The 12,215-nt window shown below is 35.8% G+C and overlaps 3 protein-coding genes across 4 annotated transcripts; 2 read left to right on the top strand and 1 right to left on the bottom strand.

Annotated features, from left to right (window-relative positions):
- Positions 1-910: 910 nt before the first annotated feature.
- LOC101155624 (vesicle transport protein SEC20) lies at positions 911-3,710 on the top strand. 2 transcript variants are annotated; one of them, XM_011483239.3, is made up of 6 exons: positions 911-1,025; positions 1,508-1,600; positions 1,678-1,764; positions 2,060-2,172; positions 2,746-2,864; positions 2,961-3,710. In XM_011483239.3, the coding sequence occupies exons 1-6, from the start codon at positions 942-944 to the stop codon at positions 3,155-3,157; spliced, it is 693 nt and encodes a 230-aa protein (XP_011481541.1). In that variant the 5' UTR covers positions 911-941; the 3' UTR covers positions 3,158-3,710. The 2 variants fall into 2 exon arrangements, with proteins under 2 accessions (XP_011481541.1, XP_004076200.1); XM_004076152.4 differs by having other exon boundaries at positions 1,678-1,769; positions 2,065-2,172.
- Positions 3,711-3,837: 127 nt separating this feature from the next.
- Positions 3,838-6,457, bottom strand: LOC101155373 (biorientation of chromosomes in cell division protein 1). Its single transcript, XM_004076151.4, has 3 exons — positions 6,197-6,457; positions 5,891-6,015; positions 3,838-5,206 (listed from the first exon to the last, which is right to left on the bottom strand). The coding sequence occupies exons 1-3, from the start codon at positions 6,338-6,340 to the stop codon at positions 4,993-4,995; spliced, it is 483 nt and encodes a 160-aa protein (XP_004076199.1). The 5' UTR covers positions 6,341-6,457; the 3' UTR covers positions 3,838-4,992.
- A 97-nt stretch (positions 6,458-6,554) lies between these two features.
- Positions 6,555-10,622, top strand: LOC101155132 (HIV Tat-specific factor 1). Its single transcript, XM_020708727.2, has 10 exons — positions 6,555-6,775; positions 7,227-7,391; positions 7,544-7,778; positions 7,874-7,921; positions 8,004-8,158; positions 8,252-8,415; positions 9,309-9,405; positions 9,479-9,568; positions 9,652-9,789; positions 9,934-10,622. Exons 2-10 carry the CDS (start codon positions 7,227-7,229, stop codon positions 10,204-10,206), a joined length of 1,365 nt encoding a protein of 454 aa, XP_020564386.2. The 5' UTR covers positions 6,555-6,775; the 3' UTR covers positions 10,207-10,622.
- The last annotated feature ends 1,593 nt before the right edge of the window (positions 10,623-12,215 follow it).

Genomic DNA, 12,215 nt, shown 5'->3' with positions numbered 1-12,215 from the left:
GGCTGGAGGGAAAGAAAAGACTGGAGAATAAATCTATAAATGCCATAAAAACTGTTAAAGTGTTTAGATTAATGCTACATTACATACATAAATACAAGTAACAAAAGTGAAGCACAGAAATGTATATAAAGTCTATGAATGTCTATAAAAAAGCTATGGTAGATAAACTAGTCAGCTTCAATTATTGATTCTAAATGATTAATGGATTAAAAAATGGATTTGCTGATATCTTTTTTTTAAATGCCACTGTAAAAAACAGTTCAATTTAAATAATACAGTTGGGTCCACTTCAAATGTTGATTTTGCTAACATGGTCATAAAAAGTTTTTATTAAATAAAAAGCTGGTAAAAAAGCCCCAAACCTGCTGGATTTAAAAAAAAAAGCTTTGATCTTTTTGAACTTATATAAATTTCATCATTAGCCTATGTAATATGTTAAATCACTCAAATTGGAGTAAAAATTATTCATCCAATTAATTAATTGAATAAATGTTATAAAATAACTGAAGAATTATCTACTTTAATGTCAGTATTAGTCTGCAGATTTATTTTGTTTTTTTGTCTAAAACTTCAGAATCAGATAAATAAACCCAAACATGTCAAGTCACTATATCAAGTTCAATATTTGGTATATATAAAAATTTTAATAAAACTAATAAAATAAAACAAAACTATCTGTTTTAGTTTTTCTGACGAAACTGAAATGTTATCTAATGTGCATGGCCTAAAAATTTAAGAAAGTAATTAAGTGGGATAACTGTACAGCTTTTAAATATACTCTTAAAAAGTATATATTTTCTATTATATTTTAAAAAGCATGTGACAGGTTATTAAAAGAAAAACAACAAATACGAGAAGGATATTTTGTATTTTTGGGAGTTTGCATTATTCAACTTTGGCTGAATATTTTTGAGCTTCTCGGCCTCCGTCCAAAAACAAACATGGCGTCTTCGACGGATGTTCATGTCCGGATTTGCGCACAAGAAATCATAAAATATGATTTAGAAATCAAAGCTCTCGTACAGGTAAGTGTGGTAATGTTTTTTAAATGAAAAATCTGTTTTCTCTCTCCAAATTTCGTCATTAAAGGAGAAAGAAAAGCGACAACAAAAAAGGTTGAGCTAACGTTAGCTTAACAGTTGAGTTGGTTGTTGATCCATGAACTTTTTTTTAACATAAGCATTCTTCACTTGGACACTTTTTTAAAAAAAAAAATCAGTGACTTCAAGGATATACACATATATATACACTCACCCAGTAGGTATTCCTCAAAATCATTTAAAAATGAATGAAATGGTTACATTTTATTTTGACATTCAGTTAAAAAATTATTAAAAATAATAATTCCTTTACTATTTCATTTTAAAAGTACTTTTAAAATTTTTGCACAACATTTTTTCTCTACACAGTAGCATTTTTCCACTCAAAGTTACTCTTACCATTTGCCTCTGTTTCTCTGGGTAAAAATAATTGTCTTTAATAAAAACAGTTTGTTTGCCACTTTTAGGACATCAGAGATTGTTCTGGACCTCAGTATTCACTTATGGAGCTCAACTCTCAAATCAAAGAGAAATTCAACAAGCTGAGGCTCAGGATACAGGTTTGGCCCCTGAACATTGAAACTGCACTGCAGTCAACAGATTCCCCGTTTACGTAATGCCACGTTGTTCCTGTCAGGACCTGGAGCAGATGGCCATAGAGCAAGACAGAGAGACGGACAGACTCGCCGTTCAAGCAGAGACGGAGAGCCAGCGACGACAAATGGTGAGGTAAGTTTGTGTTAGCCCAAAAGTTTCATTTCCTGCCTGATCTCGTAAAACGTTATAGATCCCAGATGATCTTGTAGTGTTTTCAGTTATATCTGCACTATTTAACAGTTATAAATATTGAGCTAATTTATATGAGGGTGGTGTGTTATTTTAAAATAGGAAGCAAATAACAACAGCAAAAAGAAATTTTTTTTTAGCTAACATCCCCATGACATCATATTAAACCAATGAAAAAAGAAAATGAGAAAATCTCTGCAGTTTTTGTTGTTAATTGTTCCTTCTTTGTGGAGACTAGTAATCAGACTGCATGGAGGAAAGCCAACTTGGCTTGTAAACTTGCCATAGACAACATGGAGAAAAATGAGCTGCTGCATGCTGGAGAAAACAGGAGCCCCAGACAAAGGTTAGTATTGATTATTCCCTGAAATAATTTAACTTTTGTGTCACTAAGCTATTTGTTCCCAATATAAAGGTTTGAGGACTTTTTCCATCAAGTCTACTTTATGGTAATCTTTCTGATACAAGAGCCCATTCTTTTCAGTTTGAGAGTTTTTGTTGATAACTATTATTATTGCTTATTATTTAGTTTTAGTATGTTAGTACATGACAGCTGTCATGTACTAACATCCCCATAATACTTAACAGTTACTTCAACTGCTGTTAAACAGAAATGAAAAAAGGTTCTCTGCAAGTGTTCAACATATTTTCAATTTCCCCTTGATTGGCTTCCTTTAAACAAAAGCTCCTAAAATTCAATTTCCAATACATGTGAGAGGCAGTAACAATGTGATTTATTTATAAAAAAAAAATTTTTATATCTTCTCTTCTGTTTGTCATTTTTACTTTGTTGTACTTTTTAATAAATCTTGTGCAAAATAGATACATTGAGAAAAAAAAAGATCTTTCTGTCTTTTTACCTTGAACCTGAAAGAGACATTTTGATCCCTTCACTGCTCTGCATGTTTGTCTGTTCCAGAAAAGTAACTAAAGAAAGCCTGGTGGAAACGAGCGGCAACATCACAGAGAGTCTGATGTCCATCAGCAGGATGATGGCGGAACAGGTGAAGCAGAGCGAAGACACCATTGGCACCCTTGGTAAAGGAACCAGATTAAAATATATATAGTTAATGTTCACTTCTCTTAGTAAGGTTTAAAGAAAGTTTAAATGCCACTCTGTCCTCTTTGTTACAGCCACCTCCTCAAGGACGGTCCAGGAAACCAACGAGGAGTTCAAAAGCATGACGGGAACCATCCATCTGGGCAGAAAACTGATCCTCAAGTACAACCGACGTGAGCTGACAGACAAGCTGCTGATTTTTCTTGCTTTGGCTCTCTTCTTCGCCACTGTCCTCTACATCCTCAAGAAGCGCCTCTTCCCCTTTATTTGAAGAGCAGTGCGGCCTCATTTCTAACTCAAATTGAGTTCAAAAAGATTTCCTTTGGCGGTGGAGTAGAAGTTTCAGGTTCAACATGCAATGAGATGGTTTGGAATCAGCATACACAAAAATCCTTTAACTCCAATGAAAGGAATGACGTGGCTAATGCTCCCCACTGCCTTAATATAATCACCTGGACTAACTGGATTGATAATCTGTGTCTCGTCTGGATTTCAAGCACAATAAACTGATTCTAAAATATTTGCTTAATTTTTAAAAGGTAACCAGAGTCACAGTGGGCAAATCTGAAGCTTCTTCTGGTGTTACCAATGCCATTGTGTCTTAAATGACCGTGTTAGTTCAGTCTGTTCTTCGCGGCGTTCCTTGGACTCTGGTCTTTTCTGTAACTTTTGAGGAGCAAAACATAATCTTTTCTAAAAACTCTGAACAAAAAACTATTTCTCGTAACTAAGGATTTTCAGGTAACCAGTCTGAGATTGAGATGAAATCTAAAATAACATGTTAAGAGTAATAAAAGAAAAATAAATAAATCCCTTTTAATGAATTGTTTCTCTTTGGTTTAGCACTTCAGCTTGATTGTGCTCTTTTGCCTCCTGAACTTCTGCATTATTTGGATGAGAGTCTAAATGTAAAGGTTTCAAATATTTCTCCTCAAACAGATGCAGAGAATCTCTAATGCTCGCTTGTTTATATATTCAAATATGGATTACATTTTGGAAAACAAAAGAAAAATTTCACAAACTGCAAAGTAAACAAATCCGAAAAGGACATTAAGAATAAATAAATCCAAAAGTAGAAAAAACAGAAAAGGTTCAATCCGCCTGCTTTTCAAAGAAAGAAATTACAGGATTTTTTAAAATACACATTAAAAATCTGATGTTAATCAACTTTTGTCCATATTCTTTAGAAACATGAAGTAGTAAGTTTGTGTCGGGGACCGAAGAGAGAAACGAGTCATTTGTTGATGACTTCAGATGTTAAATGGACTTTCTCTGTCTAATATTCTAATGTGATTAATTCTGTCACAATTGTTCAAAATGTTGCCTTTTTGCTTAAAAATAAGATTTTCAATCTGAGGTTCTCATTTACAAGGTTGTGTCTTTGAAAATCTAGAAAATTTGACTTTAGCTTTTACAACAATCATGTATCATGTTTTTTATTTATTTAGATATAAAGTAAATACTGGTATTTATGGTAAAGAATGATCTAAAATGCAGATTATTATTTTTTTTCCTGTTTGCATGTGCTTTCACCTAATGGAACTAGTAACCTAATTGAGGTTTTGGGCTTTACCAAACACAAAAAACGACACTTCTGAGGGGAATAAAAGTAACATGGGATATGGATTTTTTTTTAAAGATGATAAGATGGATAGTAATTAAAGACAAAAAAAATTGATGGTGTCCAAAAAAACCCAAAATACCCTGGACATTTACAATAGAGCAAATTTAGATGGTGAGTTTTAATCATACAATTAGGAGACTCTGCTTGGACAGGAAATCAAGCAGGAAATTTTCCTTACACATCTATCAATTAAAAGAAAAATCCTTAAGGGTTAAAAAATATTCAAAAGACAAAAAATTCTTAATAAAAGCAGGAATAATTTTTACCAACAAAAAAAAGTATATTTAATATTTAAAACCCATTCAAAAAAGGAAGAGCAATGAAGCAGCAGCGGTGCATCACCTGTAATTTAAATCAGCTTTGTGCAGCACAGATGGGCAATGAAACAGCCCAAACTCTAAACCCTCAACTAACACCAACTCCTTCCCCTCTGCATCCTCTTGGCCTCTGACATCCAAAGACAGACAGACTTTTGCTTTGGCTCAGGGCGTTTTGGGGCCAGAGACGTAGGGAGTCTCTTCAGTCTCTGTCTGTTCACATGGAGCACAGTTAGCACTTGGGGGGCCTTCCTCCTTTCTGTCCCCTGAGAGAAAATCGTGGATGGCTGTTTCTATTTGCGGACGGAAAATGTGGTTCATCTTGGGGTCCACAACCTGAGTAATGATCCTGTCCACACCGGACTCCAACATGCCTGATCTGAAGAAGAAGGAATACAAAACAATAAATGTAAACACATGGAAATTGTAAACATTTCTTAAGAGATATAGAGGCATTTTTGGTGTACACTGTAGAAGCAGTGTCATATTTTAAATCTCTTAATACAAGAATTATTGGGTTTTTAACGAATCGCAGAAAGAAGACACGTGTAATAAACGTATTCTGAAGGAAACTCAGACAATGTATTTGGGCAGAGACCCGATTGAACATTCGGACAAAAATTCCAAGCCAGAGAACGGCTGAAAAACAAAGGAATTAAGGTAAAAAACAAGTGGGAGAATTCTGTAAAAAAATGAAACATTTGATCAAAATTCATTTAAATAAATGTGAAAGTTGATAGTCATACCAAAAAATATCTGACGTCACAAAATGAGGTCTACAAGGAGTAAAAAATGCAGCACATTTACATTCTGAAAACTAATTTTGCACTTTGGGATAGTTTTTACTGCATGAAAGGTAGTGTTGAAATAAATCCCTGTACTTTAACAATGACATTTAGTTAATGACTTATTTTAAGGATGTTTAGGAGCCTCCCAAATGTTTGGAAGATGCAGAAAAGCAGCAGTAGCATCATTGACGTCACAGCCGCAAAGGATCGCGGTCATTTGGGCAACATTTCAACTAGTTAAAGCTGCTGGTGTTTCAGTGGAAGGCTGTACTCACTGAACTACGCTTTGCCTCAGCCCATTCCTCATCTGGTTCTTGTTGTTGGACGGGTTCCACTCTTGAGTGCTGAGATGCGATGTGACAAAATTGTCCACTTTCTGTCGTAGGTTCTGATAGGCAGGCTGGAAACCACAACTGAGTCATTGGACTGTTTTACAACAACGGAACCTCAACGAACTCCTAAATGTCATCTATTTATACTAATTATAAGACTAGGTGTCATCTAAATGTTCTATAGAAGCTATGTTGGAATAAATAATCACTTAATATGCGAGTTGTTGCTGTTGAATCTACTAAAAGTACCTTTGTATCAACATCTGCCAAGCAATCACGACGAAATTCGTCAAAAAGTCCCCGGTTCTTCAGATGCTCTACAATCATACCGATGAGCTGTGGGTCTCCCGGAGGAAGGGTGGCCGGGTTAACATTATTGCTACCCTCCGCCATTCCAGTCGTACTTAAATGTTAACTCCGCTACCTGTTAGCTGCATTGAGAGCTCACTAGAATAACAAAAACCCGCTCGGGGGCTGAGTAAGACAAGTGCGCTTGATTCATGTGTGCTAACAAGCTGCGGTTAGGGGGGCTTATTCTTAGCAAATGACAAAATAATACGGGGAGGAGCAGGTGTACAAATCGAATGCCAATTTTTTTCAGCGCATGCGCATTGAGATTTTAACCTCGGAAGCAATTGTTTCAAGCGTCCTCGCGGAATCAAGCAATAAACAAACGTCCATTAGAAAAGGGAGGAATAACTCTTTGCATTATTCGCCCTTTGAATATAGATAATAGTTTAAATCCAGGCTTGGCCTGATTGGGGAAATTTATTGAGTGCTTTTATCTTGCAGCATTTAGAAAAGCTTGTTCCGACGAGTCATTTCGAGGTAACGTTAGCCATTTGCTAACACATCAGACACAATGATTAGTATGCCTAATCGTTGGCGTTGAGCTGTAAAGAACTATCTTGCTCTAAACTGAACTTCTTTATCGACATGATAACTAATAATAGTTTGAGTTTGCCAAATAAGGATTATTGTAAAAAATAGTGTTGAAGTTGATTGAAGCCTTGGCTGCTCCATTCAATTGCGCATGTGCAGTTGCGTCACAGTAAGATTCAAAATTGGTACTTTGTTGTCATTTAAAATTATATGCAGGTCACATTAAAACAGAATAAACTTATATAAATATCGGAAGTTTAAAAATAAACTCTTAAGAGCCGTAAGTGTATCCTGATCGAAGTAACTCGGCATATACTGCAACTGCTGTTGTTTGGCTGATCTTACGACAAAGCTTGGATTTTATGTTTTTTTTTGTTTTTTTTTTGTTTTTTTGCAGATGAGTAATGAAAAAGATGCAAACAAAGAGTTTATGGAGCAGCTGCGAATGCATGAACTCTATGGACAGAGAAAGGATGATGGTTCTGACCCCTTCACCTATACAGATCCAGCAGATGGGACGGTGTATGACTGGGACCCAGAAAAAAAGGCTTGGTTCCCTAAAGTATGGATGTTTTTTATCCTCTTTTGTTTTTCCCAGAAGTTTCTGACACCTAAAATATCACTAATTATTTATTTTTATTTATTTGTTTTAGAACATTGAGATATTTGACACTTTTTTTTAAAATCTAAGGCAGGATTACTTTATCTCCACAGGTAACAGATGACTTTATAGCAGCCTACCAGGCCAACTATGGCTTCACTAAGGAAGGAGATCCAGACACCAATGCTGGAGCAGTAAGCAGCTCTGACCCACCAGCTCCTGAACCAAACAGCAAAGCTCCAGAAAAGGCAAAATCAGAAACTTCTGCCGCAAAGCCGGCTCCAGACCAGACTGAGGCTACCACCAATCAAGCCAAGCAGAAAGGAGAAAAGAGGAAAGCTGACCCAGGTAATCAGAAAAACTCACCCACATACATTCATTCCCATTCGCAAATGTTGTTCAAGCTGAATTAAAAAGCACGAAATAACTTTGTCTTCATTTAGGGTGGTTTGAGATTGACGAAGGCAAAAACACAAACGTCTATGTTTCGGGTATGTGCCTTTCAGCTAAAGAGAAGATGATGCTTTTGTTAATTCCTTCTAATATTTTAAGCTTCTCCTCTTTTCTTCTCAGGTTTACCTCCTGACATCACCCCTGAGGAGTTTGTCGGGTTGATGTCTAAGTATGGCATTGTGATGCGGGATCCCATCACTGAAGAGTACAAAGTCAAACTGTACAAAGATAAAGACGGAAATCTAAAGGGAGACGGTCTGTGTTGCTATCTCAAGGTGAGAGAGCTTCTTACTTTTTTCTTACCTTTGAAAAAAAAATTCTTATTATTAGATTATTTCCTTTTGATGGTATGTTTTTTTTTTGAACAGAAAGAATCGCTGGAATTGGCTGTGCGTCTGCTGGACGAGTATGAGGTCAGAGGTTATAAACTCCACGTGGAAGCAGCGCAGTTTGAGCTGAAGGGTCAGTATGATGCCAGCAAGAAGAAGAAGAAGAGCAAAGACTACAAGAAGAAGCTGCAACAGCAGCAGAAGTAAGCGTCACTCATTGCCTTTCATTTGGATGCAGACATTCTTAGTACTTGCTGTCAGCTCACTTTATATCCATCCGAATAAGAATTTAAAATAATAATAGATAAAAAGTTTTTGTCCACCTGTCATTGTCTTCTTCGTTGTAAAGAAAAGTTAGAAAAGTAAAACTGTTCCATTTATCACAATTAGTAACGTTTGATATTAGTTGTTTGGGATTTTATATTTTAGTTGGAAAAACAAAAATAAACAAAAAAGAGAGTTAATAAAAGCTATTAAACTAACCAGAGAAGTTTAGTTTTCATACATTTCCAAAATGACATGACAGTATCTTATGAAAAGCTAATATATAAAAACTCTGTATTACCTAAAAGATAAGCACATTAAAAGGCTATTTTTTTGTTGTAAACAAGCTAAAAGCCTGTAAGAATGCAAACTTTCAATAAAAATTCAAAGTAGTTCATCAATGCATCAATTTAATACCCCAAATTCTGGATCCACAGGTTATCTTGTTGTCAAAAAATTCATTTTTTTTTAATGGACTCAGAAACAAAAGAGGAACTTCAGTGATTTTGATTTATTTCAAGCAATTTCAGCAAAAAAAAATTCAGGGAAAAAATGATTATAATGCATTCATGTATCAAATCTTTTAAGACATTAATTTATGAACGGATTAGAAAATAAATAAAAGAAAATTACATTATAATTTCTCCTAATCCCAGTTTGACATGTTTGCACGTGTTCACACAGCATAACACATTGAATCAGTTACATATGATTGTCGATTAGTTTGATTAATAGCTTGAAAAATGTAGTGGGAAGTTCTATAATCTCACAACCACATAACAGTAACAGAGTTTCTTGGTTTTATCTTATTGCTTATTTTTTGTTCATGTAGGCAGTTGGACTGGAGGCCTGAGAAAAAAGGAGACGTGAGGAAGAGGCATGAAAAAGTTGTCATCATCAGAAACATGTTTCATCCCAGTGATTTTGAGGTACACGGAGGCACTCATGCACTCATTCTCCATCGCAGACTTTCAGTCTAACCCGAACGTGTTTGTTTTGTAGGAAGACCCGCTGGTGCTGAATGAGTACCGCGAAGATCTGAGGACAGAGTGTGAGAAGTTTGGTGGAGTGAAGAAGGTCGTCCTTTTCGATGTGAGTTCAGCTGGATGGGTTTTTCCGGGTGGAGTGGTTTATAATGAATCAGTGGAGTGAACACAGACTCGGTCATGTTGCAGAGACACCCAGACGGGGTGGCATCCGTCGCATTTAAGGAACCTGAGGAAGCAGATGCATGCGTTCTCTCGTTTAACGGCCGCTGGTTTGGAGGTAGGCAGCTGATCGCACATCTGTGGGACGGAACAACAGACTATCAGGTGAGATTTTGGTTCATCGACTTTGCTGCTTAAACATTTTTTATTGTGTGCCGTCCAGAGAAAATTAAAAAGTGAAAAACATCTAAGAATGAAATAAACACAAATACAAATTGAACTCTTTTCGGATGACCTCTCTTTGTGCAGGTTGAAGAGACGACGCGTGAGCGAGAGGAGCGGCTAAAGGGCTGGTCTGCTTTCTTGGAAGGAGGCGATAAAGTACAGCAGACAACCCCCACCACCAAAGAAACAGCAGAAAGCAGTGCTGGATCAGAACCGAAGCCGCCCTCCAGCACCACAGAGTCCGACCTGCAGCCCCAAACAGAACCGCAGTCCTCAAAGCAGCAGCAGCAAGAGGAAGAGCAAGGGGCGGACTCTACCGACAGCAGTCTCGCAGGAAGTGATAATGAGGAAGCCTGAAGACGGCAACATATTTTCTGGGAATTCAGCTTGGACAGTCATGCTCTAGAAAACAGAGCACTTTCCTGTTAAGAGGCTTTCTGACAGTTGAAGGTGTTTTAAAATGTGAAAGAATAAATTTTTTTTTCTACTTTATCATCATGATTTTGGCTTAGAGCGACCAATACTTACTTTGCAGGTCGGTTATTCCTAAAGTACACATCCCTTGAATTCAGTGCAGCTTTTATCATTGTGCACACTGTTTAATTTTATGTAAATGCGACAGATGTTTGCAATTTTTTTTAAAAGTAGCATTAGAAGAGTTCAGCATGATTTCATCATCTCTTCTACTACTCTTAATGAGTGAAACAAATACATGAACACAAACTTACAGACAAGAAAAATCAGATGAAAAATAAAGACGCTATTGCACAAAACCTGATTTCCAGCTGTGCAAATGTCTTAACTTAAGCAAAGGAATCAGTTTGATGTTAAGGGATGCAGGGATGGAAATTAAAAATGTTGTTTTATGAATTGCAATGAATTATTTTGTTTGTTTTTAGTTTAAAAAAAATCCAGTTGTACAATTGCAGAATCTTAATGACTTTAACGAGTCTTTGTTTTTGTGAGAGGTTCAACAATAGTAATTAATTTCTAGCTTCTGCTGCCCCCTACTGGTCACAAAATCAAATGTGTACAGATTTGCACTTGGAACGTTTTACGTGAAAACAAAAGGGACTTTACATTTTTCATTTGTCAAGAAAAAAAAAGTATTTTAAGTATTTTAAATAATTTTCTTTCATTAAAAAAAACACTTTTTAAAAAACATAGACCAAAAGTTATGAGTGGAATGCAGAGGACTAAAAACAAACAAGAAACCATGCATATTTTAAAAATGTTTTAACTAAAACATTTCTCCCCAAAACGTATTTTTCGAATAGAATACTCAATAACCACCTAGCTCATATTGACTAAAAACATTGCAAAGGCCAGCTTCTGAAAATTTGAATGAAAAACTGTTTATCCACATTTATGATAAAGGCAGCTTCCACTTTATTAATAAATAGTGGACCAGGTTTCTGCAGCTGTGTAGGGATTTATTAAATATGTTTTCTCAATTATGTTGCTCAGCATACCTTTGAGTAATTAAATAAACCCTTCTTTCTGTACAGGAAATACTTGTTGCAAGTTTTAAAGATTCATTTGGTTAAATTCAAACCCCCATATTAATTTCAAATTGTTTATTTCTCCTAACTATTATGCTCACTTAAAATCCCAGTTTTATCATTTCCTGCTACTTTTTTAATAAAAAAACAAAACAATTTCATTTGTGTAGAAAAAAAAAACAATGTAGAAAAGTCAACTGCTCAATTTTGCCACTAGGTGGCAATCAAACCCAAAATTCGAAACCACAAGAGACGGATGTTCTTACAGACATCAAACTAGGTTTATTCTTCGCTGTTAACAAGAACTCCTTATTTTTTTTCCTATCTTATCATTCAAAGAACAACTGAAGAATCAACAAAGGATGAGAGGTGAGAATTAATTAAAAACTTCCATCCACCTCTGCTAACCGAGGACTTCTGGGGAGAAAGCAGCAGCCAGGTGGAGCCAGTTAATTGCCTTGATGAACTAATTGTCAGCAGGTGTGAGCGTGTCTCTGTGCGTGTACGTGTGTTCTTTAACATGTATTCAGGTGTTTTCATGATGTTTGGCACCTTGAGGGACAAGAAAATCCTACTGCCCAACATCGCAAAAGAGAGTTTAAAGGCCGTATCTCAGTGATAAATGCATCATTCCTCCATGAAAACAGTTATTTATTGGAGGATTTATTGTTCCTGTGGTACAAGAACCAGCAAGTCCACCTTAAAGTCGGAAAGTAAGAACCTTACAAAGGTTGTTTGCAGATTTAGAATACAGTAAAATAGAGTAGAATAAAACTTTATTGATCCCAAAAAGGGGAAATTGCCTATATATAGCTCTATCAAAAACAGCAGATAGATAATGAATAACACCACAGTTAAAAAAAT

The sequence above is a fragment of the Oryzias latipes genome, chromosome 14, assembly GCF_002234675.1.
Source record: "Oryzias latipes chromosome 14, ASM223467v1".
In the NCBI taxonomy this organism is placed as follows: domain Eukaryota; kingdom Metazoa; phylum Chordata; class Actinopteri; order Beloniformes; family Adrianichthyidae; genus Oryzias; species Oryzias latipes.
The sequence above is the reverse complement of the archived record's forward strand: the minus strand, read 5'-3'. Positions and strand labels throughout refer to the sequence as shown.

Excerpts from the sequence above, each read along its gene's own strand:
- LOC101155624 (XM_011483239.3), top strand. The coding sequence starts at position 942 with ATGGCGTCTTCGACGGATGTTCATGTCCGGATTTGCGCACAAGAAATC. Across the intron at positions 1,026-1,507 it reads AAATCAAAGCTCTCGTACAG|GACATCAGAGATTGTTCTGG; the intron begins GTAAGTGTGGTA and ends TGCCACTTTTAG. Across the intron at positions 2,173-2,745 it reads AACAGGAGCCCCAGACAAAG|AAAAGTAACTAAAGAAAGCC; the intron begins GTTAGTATTGAT and ends TGTCTGTTCCAG.
- LOC101155373 (XM_004076151.4), bottom strand. The coding sequence starts at position 6,340 with ATGGCGGAGGGTAGCAATAATGTTAACCCGGCCACCCTTCCTCCGGGA. Across the intron at positions 6,016-6,196 it reads TGGCAGATGTTGATACAAAG|CCTGCCTATCAGAACCTACG; the intron begins GTACTTTTAGTA and ends TGTGGTTTCCAG. Across the intron at positions 5,207-5,890 it reads CTGAGGCAAAGCGTAGTTCA|ATCAGGCATGTTGGAGTCCG; the intron begins GTGAGTACAGCC and ends CTTCTTCTTCAG.
- LOC101155132 (XM_020708727.2), top strand. The coding sequence starts at position 7,227 with ATGAGTAATGAAAAAGATGCAAACAAAGAGTTTATGGAGCAGCTGCGA. Across the intron at positions 7,922-8,003 it reads CACAAACGTCTATGTTTCGG|GTTTACCTCCTGACATCACC; the intron begins GTATGTGCCTTT and ends TTTTCTTCTCAG. Across the intron at positions 9,569-9,651 it reads AGAAGGTCGTCCTTTTCGAT|AGACACCCAGACGGGGTGGC; the intron begins GTGAGTTCAGCT and ends GTCATGTTGCAG.